This window comes from Geospiza fortis, unplaced genomic scaffold, assembly GCF_000277835.1.
Source record: "Geospiza fortis unplaced genomic scaffold, GeoFor_1.0 scaffold75, whole genome shotgun sequence".
NCBI lineage: Eukaryota > Metazoa > Chordata > Aves > Passeriformes > Thraupidae > Geospiza > Geospiza fortis.
In genome coordinates this window covers 3225811-3246142 of record NW_005054360.1, presented here as the reverse complement: position 1 = coordinate 3246142, position 20332 = coordinate 3225811, and the positions used below count along the sequence as shown (strand labels likewise).

The window sequence follows — 20332 nt, the reverse complement described above, 5'->3', positions numbered from 1 at the left end:
TTTCTGGGGATTAACCACCTCAGTGAACTGAAGATGGGCGTATGTCCCTATTTTTTTTCTGAAATCTGAAAAGCTTGATTGTCCATAACTCATACCTCACATTTGTGGGAATGTCTGAAATTGGAAGGATGACTAGACTCTGTGGTAGCCTCTTATTTTGTCCCTGCTAGTTTTGCTACAGGTTGAAGAAAATTGTCCTTAAATTTTTCTTTTTTGGGAAGGTGTGGAGAGGGAGGGGAGAGAAAATGTCCTCTTTCCTTACTGGTATGATTTTATGATACTTCTGGGCTTTAACTTATTTTAAGTATTAAGATACCCTGGTGGTTTGCAGAGGAGAGGAGAATATAGCATCTTCCCTGGCTTAAACTGATTTAAGATATTCCCAACATTCCTGACCCAGGTTTTCTTACTAAAAATTAATATTAGTAATATTTTTTAATTTTTCAAGATGCTGTGAGGAAAATGTTTTATTTTATACTTCAGATGTAAAGTATTAAACATGTTAGGTTTAATGTTAAAACAGTTCTTCTCAAAATGCTGACAAAAACCATGTTCTTCAGAATTCAGTTTTTTCATTCCAAGTGTGGGACTTCAGCTAGTAAACAAAATATCTTTCTCTTCACTCTTAGCTTTCATCCTACTGCTGAGTTCTGTACTCTGAGGTGACAGGAAGAGCTGTCCTTAGTCAGCTTAAAAATATTTGTTATTCTCTGCCTGAGCTACTTGGGGTACTTCTTTCCTTCTTTGATGGCATGAGGTCCCTTCAGCTTTATTTTTTGAATGCTCTGATCACCATGGTCCTGTATTGCTCTTTCTTACAGGCTGCTAGTTTTTCTTAAGAAAAAACAAGGCATTAAACCAAGCATTTCATTGTGCATACTTGTACAATAAATCAGCTCCTTACTATATACTTTTAATAGCTTCTTCATTTGTTTTAGACTTCAGATGTGAATGGGCTGCTTTTCAGGATGAGGGTTAGAGATTTGTAATGTAGCCTTGTTTACAAAGCCTTATGGGAGTGAGGAAAATAGAGGACAACCCCATTGTGGTTCTTTCTCATTGCATAGGGACAGAAGCAAGAACACCAAAAGTGCTATTGAAGGTTGTGGACTAAACTGCACTTAAACTTTCAAGGAAAGTTCCTTATTTTGCTGATCAGGCTGTTGCAAAATTTAATTCCTTGTTTGCTCTCTATGTAAGTAATTTTTCCCCCCACTTTAATCTAGCCATTTTTTTACCTGTACCTGGGAGAAATAGACAGTTCTTTACTTATTATTGTTTCTATAACTGATTCTGTTTTAGATACTTGAAGATAATTCCTTCTCTCAGCCACCTTTGGAATTTAATTAGGCAGCTAAACCTCCTTAAGAACTAACACAGAGGTTCTGAAGGAGAAGGTCCTGCTCTCCTGTCACCTTAGTCAGACACTTCAGAGGTGTCTCTGGCTGACCTTGCAGTGACCTGCAAACACCTAAGGAGTCTAAATATGGGAGGGCTTTTTGTTTGTTTGTGGGGTTTTGTTTGTTTTGTTTTAGAAGTCTCAACGGGGTTAATTTATTGCCATTCTGGTTTTTTCCATCCCTTTGCTGCAGGGTCACATCAGCATCAGGGGTGCAGAGGGCAAGGGAGATGGGGCTGCTCCTCCTGGTAGCCAGTGGCCAGTAGACCAGCATAGCTAGGTCTTAAAAATCCATCATTAATCTTTGATTTTCTGAAACAAATAAATTTGTGGTTTTTCTTGTTTTCTGAACTTTGAGTTGTTGCCTGACTCTGTTGAACTATGTGCTTTATTGATTTGGTTACCTGAACTGAATTAGCAAAAGCATTTGCTGAACTTCTGTACAAGCAGAAGTGTCAGTGTGGTTCTGACTTTCTGCATGAAGGAAATTCTTTGCTTGTGTGCATGGGTAGTTAGGGTAACTAACTCATTTAAAGTTACTTTGGCAAGTTACTTTTCTCTTGGCTTCCCTTTCTTCTAGGATTAGCAAACCAATTTTTTCAAAAAGAAAAAGTGAAAAAAAGGTTTGGTTTTTTTTTAATAGTAGACATTGTGATGTGTTAGGATAGCTCTTGTGTGTACAAACTTAAGAACATTCTGAGATTCTTATTTCCCTAATCCAAGTTTGTTTTATATTAGAGTATGAATACATTACTTGATTAATAGATTTTATCATAATTTCTCTAGACTTTGGGTGTATAATTTGTGTTTTGGTTTGTAATGGCATAGAGTTAGACAGTATGTAAAATGTGGTTCTTCAAATCATATGTTTTGAAATTGTTTAGCCAGTCATGATCCCTAGAACATGCTTTTTTAGGTGTTACTGTGTATAAATTCAGCCCTGTTGAAACTTGTTTCCCAAGATTTTAATACAATGTTTGTGGAAGTCAACGTGAATAGCTACAGCTACCTCAGCTGTTTCTGAGGTTTATTCCTGAGTGGGCAGTGTAATCAAGGAAGTTGCTCTCTGAAGTTCTGGGGCACATGGGAGGTGTAGTTGCTTGTGAATGGTAATTGCAGGTAATAAACTCAGGGAATGCTTGGAGAGGCAGATGTGGAGGGTACAGGGTAAAAAGTGACTGGACCCTACCAGTTATCCAACAGAATGTATTACTGTTAATATATTAGTGAGGCAAACAAACAGATGCCATTCTAGTATCTGATTTGATGCTTTGCTTCCTAGGCCAGTTAACTGTGTTCTGCACTGGGGTTTGCCACTTTAATTAATCCCATAAGATATTTCCAGTATCCCAGTAAGTGTGCTTATACATCAGCTTTGCTTATATGTTTGAATGCTGGTGATATTCTGCAGCTGCACATGTTATTAAAAACTTCTAAGTGTTGATGTTCATAAGCTCAAGAAGATATCTTGAAATTATTCTAGCACCTAACAAAGAAATACTACCATAACAAATGCTTGCTGGATTTGCTGCCACGAGCAACATTTGGTGAAGCAGTTTCACACAAGTGAAATCTGCTTTTGCAGCAGAGTAAAAGGACAGCAGCTGTAAACTGAGTGGGAGTTCTGCATTTTCTTGTCAAGTGTTTGGAATGAAGTACCCTTTCTAACAGAACACATATTTGATGACTGTTCTGTTTTAGAACTATCTCTTGCAAATTGTTATTTTCCCTATTTTTTTAAGAATCCCCAACTATGTATTGTTTAAGTGAACCATTATAATACACATATAGAGTTTCTTAATTGTTCTGGGCTTTTCCTTCTCTTTCTAATAGAAGAATATTACAGTTTTTGCTCTACTGAATGATGGGGTTTTGGTGACTTGTGTGGTAGTATTTAGACTTCATTCTGTTCATTCAAGTGGTTCTCAAGCTATCTTTTAGGTTTTTGAGCTTTCTCAGGACAACTTCAGTAACTTGGGAATTTTATCAGAGGTGGTGTTTACTTTCCCATCTGCAGTTTCATGGATTCCTGGCTTTACACTGCTTTGTGTAAGCACTGGACCCTCAAAAGTACACTTAAAGGCTATGGGATTTGTACTTTTGAAAATGTAAAGTGTTGAGAAAATGGCTATTCAGTTTGAAGTGACAGTAATGGAAACTTTTCCATGACCTTTAGGCTATTATGAGTTCAAATCATACCATTCTTCACTATTCCCACAATAATATTTCATAGGAGCTAACTTCTTAAATGTGCTGTGTTTCTGTAATAGATACAACATAGAAGTGTTCCATGAAGATCTTAATAATCTGCCTTTAAGAATACTTTCACCTCTCTGAGGCAAATGAGATGTACAGCTCTACATTAAACCAGTTAAAACAGTAAATGCTCTGATAAATGAGGAGTCTGCGCTACTTCTGAAACTTCAAGAGATTATTCTGCTGTAACAGCTCTGAAACTACTGAAGTGCTTGTTGTGTTCTTGTGATACTTGCCATCTGAAAAGCAGCACCCATTGGCCTATTACAGGATAATTTTCCACTGGAGAAAGCAAGCTAGGCTTTTCTTGTGCTTTCTTAGTGTAGTATTTTAGTTTTTATAGAATATATCCTTGAGAGAGATCGCAAATGATTACCAACAACTTTATTGTTCACAAATCTGCATTCAGACATGTTCTCTGGGCTTCACAGAGCTCAAGAACTGACAGCAATTGAGCTAAAAGCAGAAACAGCTTGAAATTAACTTCCCTAAAAGTGGAGGAAAAATAAATGTGCAAATCTCCTTCTGTATGGCATATCCAGGTTGTTCAAGATGTGGGCTAAATTTCTGAATTAGGTTGCAGATACTTTAAACACACATAATAAAGTTATCAGCATTTGATCTGGTGAACAGGAGGAAAAGGAGTGAAGGAAATTTACTGTCTGACTTTTGAACATTGTCAAATTTGGCTCCTCTTTCCTAACTAGGGTAAGCTTGCTGTGTAAGCATGTATGACGTAAAGTGTTTCATATGGTATTGAAATTTTCTGCTATAGGAAAAGCAGCTTTGTCTGTATCCTTGGACAAAAGCTTTTTTATGGAAGGGAGAAGCTAGATTGTGCAAGTGGCAAAGTACAAGTACTGTAAACACTGTCATCTTTGTGCATGTTTGACAAAGGATCCCATTGTAAGATCTTATTTCCGTTTTTTAAAATATTTGACATCACTGTTGCTGTCTTTCAGTATACTTTCTTTTATTGCTGTAAACTTCCTACGTGCATATGTCATAGCTTGCTCATGCAGTGAGCAACTGCAGGAATGTGAATGGGAAGTTTGCGGAGTGTGCAGGGAAAAGAATGGTTTTCCATCAATTTTCTTTGATAAGTCACTTGTGATGGATGATCTGGGAGTGGTCTCTGGTACTCCAAGACCCAGCCAAGTGCTCCCTCCTGTCTCAGTCTGTGTCCTGGTGCTGCAGCCAGTTTCCATTCTTGTTCCTGAGTGCCTGTCAGTGTGGCAGAAGCAGCCGCCTTTCGCTTTCTGTACTGCAGGATTTTGCAATACAATTAAATAAATAATTATCTTGATGAATATGAAAAAAAATTAAGTTATTTCTTTTGGGCTACAAAGGGAAGGAAATGTATTTAGTTTGAAGGGCTTTTTGCTATGCACCTAGATATTGATAGATTACAGTAGCACTAGATAAAGATTTATATTTTCATCAACAATAGGATTTTTTTGTTTGTTTGTTTTATGAGAGAGCTGAAACAGAAGGGAGTTTACATGGCTGAAATAACACAAGCATATTCAGGCAGCCCCAGTTTCCTAAGACTGTTTCATAATCTGGTTTCATTAAGCAAAATATTAATAGAAGTATATATAATAAAATTAATTGTATGCAACTATCTCCAATAATAGAAAGAAGTAATATCTCAGCCTGTAGTTCAGTGTAAGTAAAATACCAAATTTCCTGAAAGATAAAATTAGCAAAGGTGAATCATGGTTAATTTAACTGTTTCCAGTCTAACAGGAAGTTATGACTAGTCATTAAAAAATTATTTTGAATCTACCTGCTTAATTTTTAAATGGGACACTTTTAACCGTTGAATGGCCTTTATTAGGCAGATATATTTGAATTATTTATATGGGATGATTTTATTTCTGTATTGCTTTGCATGTCATTTTTTTTCTTACCAATTTATAATGGCAGATCAACTGAACACAAGAACTTCCATGCACTTAAATAATATTTGCACTACTGTAGCTTGTCTGAAATTTATAATCAGCTGTTAACAGGCTTATAATATTTACTCTCTTTGTTTTATATGTTCCTTAACTTACAGTGTGAATTATCCAGCCTATGCTGGGGAAGGCTAGAGTGTAAGAAGTTGTTTCAGTTCCTGTTTAAATTTGGCTTGTTAAATTAGTTTGCTCTGTTCACCTCTGAGGTAGTAGAGGACGCACTGAAAAATCTCCCCTGGTTTTGGGTATAAATTGTAAATATGCCTATATCAGTTAGAAAGAGAACAGTGCCTGGAACATGTTTGTAAAAATATAAACCAAAAGCAGAAACAGGAAGGAAAAGATGAGCTAATTATTCCAGTTGAAGCTGTCACTTTGTGAACATGAAACTGTAGAGTTTTTGAGATTTCTTTTGTATCATTCCTGTTTGAATAAAGCTGGTATTGAAGTCCCAGGCCTTCCTAAAAGGACAGTGGGAATTCCTTGGCAAGAAGCTGAGTTGTTGAGGGAACTGGGATGCTTCATTCCCAGTCTCGGGATGCTGTGGGATTTGCCTGTTCTCTTTTCTTCAGCTTGCTGCTGCAGAGACAGTATTCCCTTACTTTCCTTCAATATAATGCTCCTTTTTTGCATGAGTATGGACAATCTGTTGTTTGTAACTTCATAAAGGGTATTGAGATTTAACTTTCCTTTTTTTTTTTTAAGGTTCTTCATTTTTAGCAGCTACTTAGAGCAATCTGAATGTTGCTACTGCAATGAAAGCTTTTACATTCAGGTTCATAGCATTAACAGAAGCTGCAAAGAGGCACCACAGTGAAAGCAGTTTAATGTGTGGTCGGTCATGTTTTGCAGACTAGCATTGCAGTAATTCTTTAAGCAATTGTTATGTTCTACAAGTTTTTGTCTTGAATTTAAGTTCTATAAAAGGAAAAAGGTAATTACCAGTTGCAAGTGAACTTTGTTTTCTGACTTTTTGTTGCTGGTATACTCTGCCACTTCACAAGGTACTTTCATTACTGAAATGTGTACGTTTGCTTTCCACTGCACTGAGTTCAGGTTTCCAGAGGCCTGATAGCATATCTGTGGCCTTTGTTAAAAATGTTGACTGCTCATTCATGAATGATTAACAGGTTGGTTTTTTTTAAAGGCCCATATCTACTTCCTACTGTGCCAGTATAAAAACTGTGTTCTGAAAATGCTGTGTATGCAGTCTCTCTTTGAAAATTGTTGTGTGTTGATCCTGGAAACTTGGTCCTGCTTGCATGAAACTCTCTTCCTTATCAATTACAACAATGTAGTGTGAGCAGACATTTTGGAGAGACCTAGGTTAAATGTGGCAGATTTTTACAGTATTCTACAGAGCATTACTGGGCTCTGGGAGAGGCCCTTATGTTCTTGAAGTTGCCAATGTGCTTAATGGGCTGTACAATTTTAATTCATGTTGCAGTGTCATAGAAGTATTTCTGCTTGCTAGTTTTCCTACATCACTTTTCCAGCAAGAGTCCTTCACTGTTCTTAGCAGGAGAAAGCAACGTGAAAAAGTCTGAAATCCATATCAAATAGGAAATGAATGTTGAAATGTTTGGAGTAGAAGGCGTTTAGTGCATGCATGCATGGGCACGTTGAAGGACGTGTTCTTGCAATTCTGATAGTGAGAAGACAAGGAGTCTCTTTGGGAAGATTTAATTCCATGTTTATGAGCAGTCAGAGTTTGATAGTGCAAAAAAAAAAAAAAAGCCTCAGGGAGGGAAGTTCTCACTGGAAGTCCTGCTTAGTGTTTAGCATATATTTAAATCTCCCTTAACTGTGTATGGTTTTGGGCATGCACCCATGGAAGTGATCAGGAACTGTTTTGGTCTAGGTAACGCTTTGTCTAATCATATTAATATATTGTCAGTAAGTAATGATTTTGATAAATGAAAGATAAAGTAATCTGCTTTTTGGTTTAAAATTATTCAAATTTTTTGCAGAACTCAGTTGTGAACTCACCAAATGATCATTTGGAAGGAAAGGGGGAGGTGGTGCAGTACCTGGGAGCCCTACAGGGCCATGCACTGTGACCTGCCTGTGTGGGACTCCCCTTCCCAGCCTGGCATAGAACGTACACTGATGTTAATTTCAGGAAACTTTGAACTTGCTAAAAGCAGCTTTTCTTACCAATAAATAAGATATTGACAAAATTAGCCTTGTTAAGGTTGAGTGCTGTTGAACTGAGCAAAATCCTAGACAAAACAAGATACCTCATCATGTGGCTCAGGGTATGAGGAAGTTTCCTTGTGTGCTGCAAGGTTATTAAAAATAGATCCTGATAACAAAGTCACATCCCTCAAAGACGTACTTATGAGCTAAGCTGTGTGTTACAGTCAGATTGGTGGCTTTGCTTTTTTTTAATGCTTCACTGAAAGCAGTAATTTCCAGATGTCTTTCAAAAATCTTGCAGTTCTCCCTGAAAAATCTGTCAGAAGAGAAATCAGCAGGGAACGAAAGTAGCTGGAGGGCTGGCTGGGCAGGACTGCTAGTTGTCTGTTTGCTGCTCAGGAGAAAAATTCTGTCTTCTCCTTGAAAACCAGAAATTGGTATTTTAGTTTGGAAGCACTAAGCATTCAGAAGAAAATCCCTCATTTACACTTTCATATCGTGTTACTGTTTTAAACATAGCTCGTATGCTGCCTGAGTTAGGTGGCAGTACTTTGGCTGTGAGCTCCCAGTATTGGCTGAGCACATCCATGTCCTGCAGTTTCATCTGGAGTTGTGCTGGTTTTAATGCTGGAATGGTTGAAAACCTCCGTGTGAAGCCTCTGAGCCATATTCCTACTGCTTGAGAAAACATTCCAAGCAAAAATATACCAAGCATTCCGTGTTTCAGGCTATTTGGAAAACATTTTTATTAATACATACAACTGTTCTTTTAGGTATGGCACTTAGCTGTCTTAATTAAAACAAAATAGTAGCTGTTAAATGTGGGTCAGACAGAGGAGCTGCCTTATTGCTTTGTGTGGAAGAGGAATTTCAGGAGGAGGTGAGGGTTGTGCAAGCCACCAGCCTCCCTTGGCAGCAGCCAGGCTGCTTGGTGGTGCCACTTTTGCCACTTCCTTAAAAGAGAGGGAGGAGCAGGAGGTTTGTGCGTTCTGTGGTGTCATTTCAATGACAAACCCTGTGGTTTACGTGGGAGGTGCAGCTCTGCAGGCTCTTGGACAGCAAGGCAGAAATGGTGCCCTTGAATGAGGGGGCGTCAAGATTGCTGCCCCAACATCACAGGGAATTGGTTCATCCCTGAAAACAGTAGGGTGATCTTCATTCACAGTAGTGTTGTTTATACCCTTAGGGTTCTCAAGATCAACTCTATCAAAGACAATTGTTCTACCCTTTTCACAAAAAAAAAAAAAACCCAAACCAAATAAAACAAAACAAAAAGTCAACACATGTGACTTGGATAGTAGAAAAATATCCTTTTACTGTTATCAAGTTTTGTAGCAGATTTTTTCCTTTGAATCAGGTATAGGAGGATACTGATTGGTTTTGGCTTTCAGATTTTACCAGTGCTGCAATTTTTTTGTTTTCAGCACTTGTGGTTTGCCTGAGATGTACTGTACTTGCTATATCTGGTAAGCTGTGTTGTCTCTTTTAAAGGCACGCAAAACAAGTCCATGCCCGTTATAATCTCATTAAGTTCCTCTCTAGCTGTTTCCCCCTTTGGTTGTGGATATTGCCCATATTTGGTTCTACCTATGGTGCAATCAGTTTATATCTGATTGTGTGGTATGATATGCTGTCTTGCCTGAGCAAACCCTAATAATTTATGATTAGATGTGGCCTAGATTAGCATCTTATGATTTTAATGTTTAAAAGTACCTTATAAAAGATCTTTTATGTAAATGCAGTAGCAGCAGGAGGCACAAGGACTTGCCTACAGCAAAGCAGCTCAATTAAAACCAAGGGGATGGTATAAATTGTATAGTTTTTCCATTAGAATACCTAATATTGTACCCCAAAATACAAAAATGGCAGTGCATTACTAGGAAACTCTTTCATTTGGTTTAATAACTAGCTGCTTTCACAATCTCATAATCACAGTTCTTGTGAAAACACATGCTCTTACACTCTGCATGGCGTGTTTGTATTAGGCTTTAAAAATTGAACATCTGAGGCTTTATTTCTCTCCTAAACACTGTAGGGGCTCATTTGGAAGTACTTGTGATTTCATTAAGTTCTTTGGTCTTCAAACCATAATTTCTGCTGTCTGTCACATTAGCAAACTATTTATTAATAAGCAATTGTCATTAGTGTTTTGTTTTCTTATGGGTATTTGTTGTTCTACTGTTGTGCGCGTATGTGAACAAAATCAGGTGGATAAGAATATCCACTTAATTTCTACAAGAAGAGAGGGGTAATTCAAATACTTGGTGATGTTTCCTAAAGTAATTTCAGATAAGCATGTTTGAAAAGGCATACAGGTGAACTGTCCAGGTGTTTTTCAGAATTTCTTATTCGCAAGGTTGTGCTCGTCTTTCTAACTGAGCTGCCTGTTTAGACCTTGCTGAGAATGCAAAAGTGCTGCTTTACATTCACCATCACTGTATCAACAGTGAGGCGGAAAGGTTGGGGAACAGTCTTTGCCTAACAAGTGGCATCTCAGAAATGCTATGTATTGTCTTCAACAAGATCACATTACTTACAGTTTCTGAGCAATACTTGAGCTGTAAAGCTGAAGTTTTTCAGCAAAGCATGGCAAGCATATAATTTTTTGATGATGATTCCGGTGTATTTCAAATCCACTGTAAGACATAATTATCAGCTGTCATCAGGAGGAATGCTGAAAAATTGGTTCAGTATTAAATAAAAATAGCTTGTGATATCTACCTTAGAATTAAGAATCTAATGTTCTTATACCCCAGCATTTTAGGGCTGTCCTTTGTGCTTTTGTATTTAACAACAAAAGAAGGAGTTTGTTGGTTTGTTTTACTACTGCATTCTGATTTGTAAGGGAGCATTCGAAAATTCATTTGCTCGTTAACAGTGCATTTCTTCTCTCAATAGCCAACTACTCCACCAAGCCAAGGGAGGCCTGATTCACCAGTTTATGCTAACTTGCAAGAACTGAAAATATCTCAGTCTGCACTTCCACCTCTACCTACAAGTGCTCCAGTCCAAATAAATGGGGAATGGGAAACCCATAAAGATACGACAGGACGCTGTTATTACTACAACAGAGGATCACAGGAGCGAACCTGGAAACCTCCGCGGTGGGCCCGAGATGCAAGCACTAATAAAGGGGATTCCCAGAGCCATGCAGATCATGAGGTAGTTCCTTCTGAGATCAAAAGCAATGAGATGTAATGCATTTGAATGGTCTTTTGTTGTGGAATTTGGTATCTCTTGGTTTTGAGGCATCAAGGAGTGTCTTCCTTTGTCTTTTTGGTTATGTGTCTTGGTATGAAGTGGTCAACAGTTTCACTCGTGAGTTGCTTTTGTGTACATGAACTGTGTGGAAGAGTAGCAACTTGTAAAAATGCCTGTAAAAACAGCCCCATAGCAGATACTGCTACTTTTGACTAGATTCCATTCAGACCACGAACATATTCTTTAGGTATATCAATGGAGTTTTTTCATTATGTAAAAGTTCTGCTTTTGCAAAGCCTTTTGGTAAAGCTTTGCTGCTGACCTTGCTTGAGATAGTTGAAGCTTACTGTGAAGTTATTTATGTTAAAAGATGATTTGGACTAATATTTGAGGTGCCAGTTTATTCTGTGCAGCCAGTTGCTAGGGAAAGTCTGATTGTGAAGTGTGTTTATCTGAACTGCAGTGGTTCAGATAAAGCAAAGGAATAGTTGGGAGATGGATATTACTATTTAGATATGCTTAAAATAGTGTTCTTGTGTCCAAACAGTACTGAGGTTAACCAGTTTCCTGATGGAAAGAGAAAGCAAATATTTATCAAAAAATCTTCTACATATTTCACTTCTATATTCCCTTTTCAAATATATATATATTTTTTGTGGATTTTCTCCAACAACTATATATAGTGTCTCTGTATATGCTAAGCTAAGGTTTTATCTCTGAGCCATAAAACCAGAGTTTAGTTTTAAAATTGAATTGTGGACTGCTCAAAATTTTGTGAATGCTGGAAGCCTGTCAGAAGTCTACCTCTGGAAAGGTAGTAACAGGAACAGTCAAGAGAGGGAGATGGAAACCTTTCATTTCCTTTGGCACTGGCCTTTGCAGCAACTGTGACATCCACAAGCATTTAAATAGCCAAATTTTCTTGCCTCAGGTGAATGGCAGCAACAGGCAAACAGATGGAATGTTTATGCCTGTCTCTTTGGTATCTCTGGTGATGGTCTCTTAATTTATCACTGACTGTCCTTTTGCTGGATAAGACTGGTTTTAGTCTGGGTAAGCCAATTGCTTTTTTTGGGTAGTGATTCTCCTTGTCCTAGTAACGGTTTCTTCATTGTTGTAGTTCCATCTCCTGGTAATGGTTTTCTCACTGTTGTAGTTCCGTCTCCTGGTAATTGTTTTCTCATTGTTGTAGTTCTTCCTTCTTTTCATGGAAGGATTGCAAGAATTCTTTCTCCCTCCCCATCTGCAAGCAATCCCTGTGACTCCTACTCATACATCTGTACCATCACTTCACCACATGGTTGCATCTTTGGAATGCTTGATTTTTAATTTACTTTTTTAAAATTGCCCATAACTTCTTTCATCTCAGTTCTTCTGTTTATTTGTGGTGCTTCAGGTATCACAAGTTGGCCATCAGGCAGTTATGTCTATCAAGTTTTCAGTCTTTGTGAGACCAGTGGAGATACATGTTTTGATTTTTAACTAGACATTAAGTCTGTATTTCCAGTAGCATAAGCTCCTTAGGTAATTTGTGTCTTGCCTGGATTATCAAAACATGGGTCTAGGGAGAGATACACATTGCATGGTCATGTCAATCCACTTACCAGCAGTCATGTTTTGATTTTGAAGCTGCCTTTCCCCCCACCCCTCTTTCCTTTTGTTTCTTTTCTCTTCTGCATTTTGGAACATGCTTCACACTCCACTGTCGTGTTCCTTTTTGGAACCTCTGGGTATTTAATCCAATATAAAGTAAAAATTGAGATCCAATCCTGAGCTACAGGAAAATGTAGGGCATCTCAAATTTTGTCTGATTAGGCAAAGTTAGAGCTAATATATCTTAATAATTATAAGTTGGTTTTTATGCTAGCCTGAGTTATACTCTTTTAATAATAAAAGAGTACATGCAGAAGGATTAAAAGCTAGTTTCTGCTAATTTGTCCTCAGAGGAGCTTGTGTTGTATTAGGTAGGAAAATGGAAGGTGATGTAAAAATGAGAATGGAGAGATCAGCTATTCTAATATATGAGTAATATATGAAACGTGACATAGTTTAGAGTTGGTCTTTGAACTTTGTGATTAGGAAATCAAATTTTATTGGATAATTAACAGGGGGCAGAATTGTATCTTATTTGCTAAAGTAGCTGGTCACAGACATGGCACAAAGAAAACAGTAGTAGGTCATGACTGTTAAATGGATGTTATATGTTGCATGGATGGGATATGGGGAAGCAGTGAACTCCTGGGGACAGGGCCTGTAAGAAAGTTTATAAGATTTTGGAATTACAGATAAAATGTATTAGAGGCAGTGATTTGTTGATGTATCTGAGGAAGGAGTGCTTAACAGTAGCTAGGAGGAATTTGTCAAGTGAAGTGATTTAATTAAGTTGAACTGTAAAAGGAATGAGATGTCACAATATCAGAGAAGACAATCCCATAATACCTGGATAGGAGATCATAATGTGAAGGAGACATCCACAAATTACCCAACAGCTGTGGAAAAGCAGTGGGTTTTAACTGAATTTCAAAATTAGATTTAAATAATGTCCAGAATGTCATTTCACTCCATGTTTTTTGTTTTAATATAAGCAAATCATAATAAAGGGATAGTAGCTTCCTTAATTAGTATTCTTCCTGATTATTTTCACTTTCACAAGTAGTAGTAATGTTAAAAGCTGGAAGGGTTAAGTGACAGAAGGGACACAGGTAGCTGTTCCTAGTAAATGCATGGTGATGAACTGGTCTCTGCCCCCAGGAACTTTCTGTGTAAACAGAAAAAAGCCAAGAATGACAATAGAAGCAATGCTGGGGGGGACCTTTTCTGTAATTCTCTTTAATGCCACAGCATAGTTCTTATAAGGTACTAGGTTGGGCACCTGTCTGCTTAGGATGGCTTTATTTAAGTGTGGTATAGTGTAACTGGGGATGAGACTTGAGATAAAGCATGGACAATATGTAAAAAACATATAGGCAGTTAATGCTGAAAAAGTGTTGAAAGTGAAATTGAAAGCTGAGGAACAAGGCTTAGTCAGTGTTCTCTAAACCCTGTTGGTGCAGCTTTAGCAGCTGTTCCTGACAGCTGAGGAACAAGGAGTGCCTTGGCTTGGTCAAATTTGTAATAACTCAGGAATTTTGTTGAAGTTTAGGTCTGCAAATGTACAGGATATGAGTTAAACTGTGCAGCATCTAAACTATTATTATATGGATGTCATGCAGATAGACACATTCCCATTCCATACAACAGAGGTTCTTCTAGGACAATTTTCATTTTTAGGTCCTCTGTTTAGCTTTACCTGTGTAGGGTGTTTCTTCAGTATCAGGAATTACTTGGAAGAGGCAAATACCAATGTATTACATTATTAGGTCATAATCTCTATAGATAGTAATAATAAAAATGTTCAAAGTCTTCTACATTGATATACCATATGTCAATGCAATTAATATTTAACTATTAAAACCATGTAAACTGAAGTACATGTATACAATATAGTTATCCTGTGAAACAGTAGTTCAAATGGGGCCAATAGCACCCTTGGCAACTCTTCAGTCTTAATTCTGCAAGTGTAAAAATGGGACTGAAGAACTCCCCCCACCTTGCTCCCTCTGCTCTCCTCCCCTCCCCACAGTGGTTAGGAATTGGCAGATGAGAATTTCACATTGCCCCATGTGCAAGAGAGGTAGCATTGGTTAATCCATAGTCCACATGCTCACTTTCTGTAAGCTGTAGAGGACATGTGCATTTTTTCATGTTCCTTAAATAATGGTCTAAAAATTTCCTGTTGGTTTTCCTGTGCTTGGTAAACTGGGTCATGTCAGTTAAGGGAGTGTGTGTCACACAAGTGGTAAGGTACTCAGAAGAGTAACGCCAAAAACCGACACAGAAATAATTTAGATATGTCACTAAACATATAGTCTTTAAACCCACTGACTTGTAAAAACTGGGGAGTTTCTGATAATTGAGTATTTTTTGTAAGACTTGATTTTTTTGGGAGAGTTTTTTTCCTATTTAAAATTGAAATTGTCTCTCTCCTGCTTTACAAATTTTCTCAAAACCCTTATGCCAATGTTATTGAACCATAGTATTTTATTAGTTTCTGAGTAGCAGAGTGTCTTAAATGTTTTGCCTCCTGCTAGCTGAGGATCCAAGACACTGAAAGGAAATCTACATAGAATTCCTCAGGAGACCACAGCATAGAGATGTTGTGGGAGATGAAAGAAGGAAGATTTTTTTGATGCTTGGAGTGGATGCTTAGAATAAGCCTACAGTGTGTTAGCAAGGGGATGAACAAGGTTTATGGGGGAACAGAAATAGTTTGATGTGTGTGTAAAATCTTTTCTCAGTGTGTAAAATCTTTTCTCTGCATTACACATCAAACTTGTTCCTAGGATAATAATTGACTTCTACCTTCAGGAAACAATTTTTCACCTCAGCTAGCTGTGCCTTGTGGAAGACCTTGCTTTTGCAATGCTCTTTGTCATGTGCATCAGAGTTGGAAGGAGGAGAGTGGAAATTCATAATGTTTTAAGATACAGTGGACAAATACTGTAAAATGCTGCCATCTGAGAAGGTGAAACTGGAGTTTCAAGTTGTCCTTAATCACTCCTGTGTTTCCAGATGAATTTGAGAAAAGGAGAAGGATTTAGGTATGAAATTAGGGATGGTAGTAGATGGGATGGTGGTAGAAAACTGAGGTAGCAGGGCTCCCAGTTTTTTTTTTAAGGCAATGCAGATTACTAAAGCTAACTCTCTTCATCAGTAGTGTAAATTTGTAGGAATAAAATTTGGATAGACAAAACCCCTGGAGTTTAAATTTGAGTAGTGAAATCTGATATAGTGGAAATTAAAAAAGAAATCAGTAAAAGCTAGTTCTGAAAATACTTTGAATTGTCTGCACTGTAAAAATGCATCTCATTCTCTCATAAGATATAAAAATGTGAACTCCCTGTTTTCATTACTATTCTCTTTCTAGTCAAATAATCTTTGATCTTTCAGATTTTAAAGCGCTTTCATTCTCAAAACTGCCTTGTATGTTTCTGACTACTTGTAGCATCTTTCATCAGAAGAAAACGACCACAGTTCTTGTTACAGCCAGTCAGATAGTCAGTATGGTTCTCCTCCAAAGGGTTGGTCAGAAGAGTTGGATGAACATGGTCAAACCTTATATACCAATGACTATACTAATGAAAAGGTACTTTTTCCTTCTTCTCATCATGTGTTCTAAATCTTTTCCACTAATTCACTTCTAGAAATGAAAACTACATTTCCAAAAGTGAAGAGCATACCTCAGCACTAGCTCCTTTTGGTTTTTTTTAAATATGCATGAAGCTTTAGCAAGTGAACTGACTTTTTTTCTTATGTATGTTTTTTGTTATTTAGAAGAAGTTTTATTTCCAGTTGTGTGTCAGATTATATTAAATGAACATACCATGTATTTTTTAGTTCCTGCCCTCCCCCTTCCTCTTGATTATACTTCAGGAATGAACTTCTTACCAAAAAGTTTTTCTTACTGTCTTTTAAGAGCTGCTCTTGTCTACATAGACTTCTAGTCAAGATGTTTTTAAACTGAATGTAACGCTGCTTTATTGCTTTCATAATTTCCTTTATTAGAGATTTTTCACTACTGCTTTCAGATGTAGACAAACTTCTTAATTAAACTACAGCCATATCAGCAGATTTATGCCCTGTTTTTACTATCTAATTGCTGCTGACACCTTACTGTGATTCTGGGCATGCCATGAAAATTTCTCCCACTTAGGATAAATTTCAGTATTTGTTTATATTTGTAAAGCACTCCATTTTTCCAGTTGTTCACTGAAGTTGCATTTGTGGTTTTTTAAACTTCTAAAGTTCACTGAAACAGTACTTTGTTATATTATAGCACCACCTGTTCTTGAGCTGAATTAGGCAAGTCTTATTTGCAAGAATTTTCAGAATAGTTAGATTTTTTTGTCAGTTTTAGAATTTTATTCTCTTTAATCAGTTTCTGACAAACATCTGTAAAGCACAGTCCTGTGTTTTAGCAAATATGCAGCCTTCTTTTTTAATTCCATTGGGATTGATAAAAAACAGCCTTTCCTACCACAAACAGTTATAGAAAGGCAATCTTGTGAAACCTGCTTTAGCCAAGAGTCTTGCTGTGAGTGTTTCTCTGTTTTTCTGCAATCATCTTGTTGAATTTTGCTCATTACAATTATTTTCTTTCTGCATGACCAGTCCCAGTTGTCATGGGTTTACTTCTTTGACTGTGGGAGGTGTTTGTAGAGGTTATATAAATTATATTGTCTTCTTCATGATTTCTGTAGAGACTGCATCTCATATTTCCATTGATGTTTTAAAAAAGTTGCTCAATGAGTGCACAAATCTCTCATATTATCAGCAGTTGCTGGTTGAGCTGCTTTTTTGTAATTTTATGTATAAGATCCTGGTGCAGATCTGATGGAAAAATTGTGCCTCTCTAAACTGACAAGATAATGTTGATAAGAATGAGATATGGCATCTTAAAAAAAATCTATTTACACAATCTCTTGTGTGATATTGCTGGACTTTTTTCTGAGGAGTTACAGAAGAAAAAAATCAGGATGCTGAAAACTGTTGCTCTTACTGCAATCTAACCGTAGTTAGTTAATGGAGGTTGTGCATTAGACACGGCTGAAGCGGATGGCACTTAATTAAAAATTAACTTTAAATCTCAGGTCTCAGAGATTTACTGTTGTGACTGTCACTCTGATTACATTTTCTATCATCACATTTCTTTCTGCAGTGGATAAAACACGCAGATGAACAAGGTAGACCATACTACTACAGTGCTGATGGTTCCAGATCAGAGTGGGAGTTACCTAAGGTGAGTGACCTAAAAAAGAAACTTTAACAACTTGGGGCTTTCCCCTCTTGCTGAATATGTGTTCTATCAGGCCTTTAATGTGAGATATTAACCATCAGAGGACTCAGATATTGCTCTATGTTATTTATTGCATTTTTGTGGAATTTCTGATTATGAAGAGGAAAAAAATGTACTCAGGAACATGAAAAATGGATGTATCTAGCTTATTTAGATGTCAAAGGAGATCATGTGTCTTTACTGAATTGAGCAAAGGTTTTATGCAGGGCTGCAGAATAGTATCTGTGATTTTGCTGTGGTAAAGAACTGTTTAGGAAAAGGAGAAATCTTCACTGAGAAACTGTAGTCTATTTTTAGAACCCTCCAAAGTGGTTATACTAACAAGTGTTGAAAAACAAAAGTTTCAGCAGTTTTGTGGTATTTTTGAGGATGGTGCAGTTTCTTCATAATTGTGTTCTGGTATTTATTAATTTTGTAGTGAAAATAGGAATTTGTAGGGAAGTGACAGATCTGGGGACACTTGGTAGTCTGAGGATGTATCTAATACTATTTAATTCTCATATTCACTTCAAAAAACTGGGCATTTGTCATATGGATGTTGTTATGTATGTCTTCCCTGCCATTTGTTCAATACTACATAATAAGCTGTGGCCATTTACAAAATTGTTTCACACAAAACTGCATGCATAAATATATGAAAAAGCATGTTTCTCCATTATTGTTTCATCAGTACAAAAATCAGTGTCTCGAGTCACTTCCACTTAGAAAGGAGCAACCTTAATAGGTAGTGCTTTCATAATACTTGAGAAAATATTTACATGAAAATTAGGAATGAAGTTATATATACTAAGCTGTTTTGTTATGTCAGTAGAAGAATGTGCATCTGAAGCACTGAAGAGTTGAGTTAGCTTTGAGAATTCTCCTATGTCAGTCTGATGTGTTGGGTAACTTAAATTTTGTAACATGTCTCAATGTAACAATATCATCTGTACCTATTGGTTTTAAAAGCTGTTTAGCTTTGGTTAGCTATTGGATTTATTAGAAGTCTTAAAATCTGATAGACCAGGTTTTACCAGAAGCAATTATTATTTCAATATGTATAATTGAAATAATTTTGGGGAATAATGTCATGAGTACTTCATTCTATGACTTGTACTGTGCAGAAGGTTTTGACTTGGAAGAAATTGTATTTCATAAAAATAGATTGAATTAGGATTTGAATTAAATAGCAAATTGCCTTTAATCCAATTAGAATAAGTCACAAAGGTAATCCAGAACCATTACCTGAGGTACATTAGGAGGCAGAAGGGAGTGGGTTCTAGTATTTGTTTAATTAATGCATGTTATTCTAGTGATTCTAGACAAAGTCTGAGTTATGTTGTATTAGTAGCCACTTCCAAAATGATACATTGCCTTTGGTTTGTAATTTGTGATCTGAAAGTGATCACATATTGATGTTAGAAATTTTCCTTGAAAATTATTTCTTATGATTTATTTGGGTGGAATGTACTTTTTAATTCCTGCTTGAAACTAGTAAATCTTGACTGGCAGCAAATATAAGGTTAACAGAAGAAAATGAGCAACTGACTCTTAGATTCAGAATCTTGGCTTTTAGCTTTAAATGCTGTGGAATAGATTAAATACTTCAACAAAAGATTAAGCTAGTTTATGTAACTACATATTTGAAGATGTTATGCTTGTGAGTAATTAAACAGGATTGAAAATTAGTCTCTCAAAGGTCTTGCTGAAGCTGGTTATAAAGTACTTAAAACAAATGAATTAAAAAACACTCAGACCACAAAAGTGCTTTGAAGAAAAATAATCTATGTTGAAAGTTGTCTTGAGCAGTGAGAGAAAACCATAGAAGGATCTCAGCATTGTTACACTTGCTTAAATGAAAAAGTGAAAAAGTAAGTTACTAGGAAAAATCCTACTCTTGCTCAGTTTGGTGTGGTTTTTTTTTTTATCCTCAGTGTATTTAGCACAAATATTGCCTTCCGAATCTTGTGAAATAAAGTGATGTAATAATATTACATGGTCATGTAATACTATAAACCAGAAAAAGAGTAGAATCTTTTTGTTAGATGGTTCTTAATAATCTGGATTTTATTAGAACTAAGAATGGTTCAGAGATTTCTGGAAATAGCACACTAGCTGAGCTAATACTGTGACATCAAAAATCTTCAGAGTAATGGAATTAACTATAAATGCTTGGGAATAACACTCTGTTCTTGTACGTGTGTTAAAAATTGTGAGGGTATATGTTGGGAAGGGAGGACAGTTACAAAACAAATTACTTTAGACAGTCTCACAGAAAGCCCTCCAGTCATGTGGATTTAAATAACATCTAGGAATAGCTGGATGCCTCTGGCTAAAAATGATGTTTCAGATGCAGTAGCTTTGACAACTGCTGAAAAGTCTATTAAGGCTCATGATGAGTGTGACCCAGCTTTCTGCAATGGAAGAGAAGAACATACTGAATTAATCTTTAAAATGGATAATAATATTTTAATCATGGTTTCTACTAGATCCTGTAGAGGG

At 36.7% G+C, this 20332-nt stretch overlaps 1 protein-coding gene across 1 annotated transcript in view; it reads left to right on the top strand.

Moving 5' to 3' along the window:
- The window catches only part of ARHGAP12 (Rho GTPase activating protein 12), a 69453-nt gene that overhangs the window by 15880 nt on the left and 33241 nt on the right, over positions 1-20332 (top strand). Inside the window, 3 exon segments of the mRNA XM_005423889.3 lie at positions 10654-10917; positions 16001-16141; positions 17714-17794. Coding sequence (XP_005423946.1) covers positions 10654-10917; positions 16001-16141; positions 17714-17794 — 486 coding nt within the window.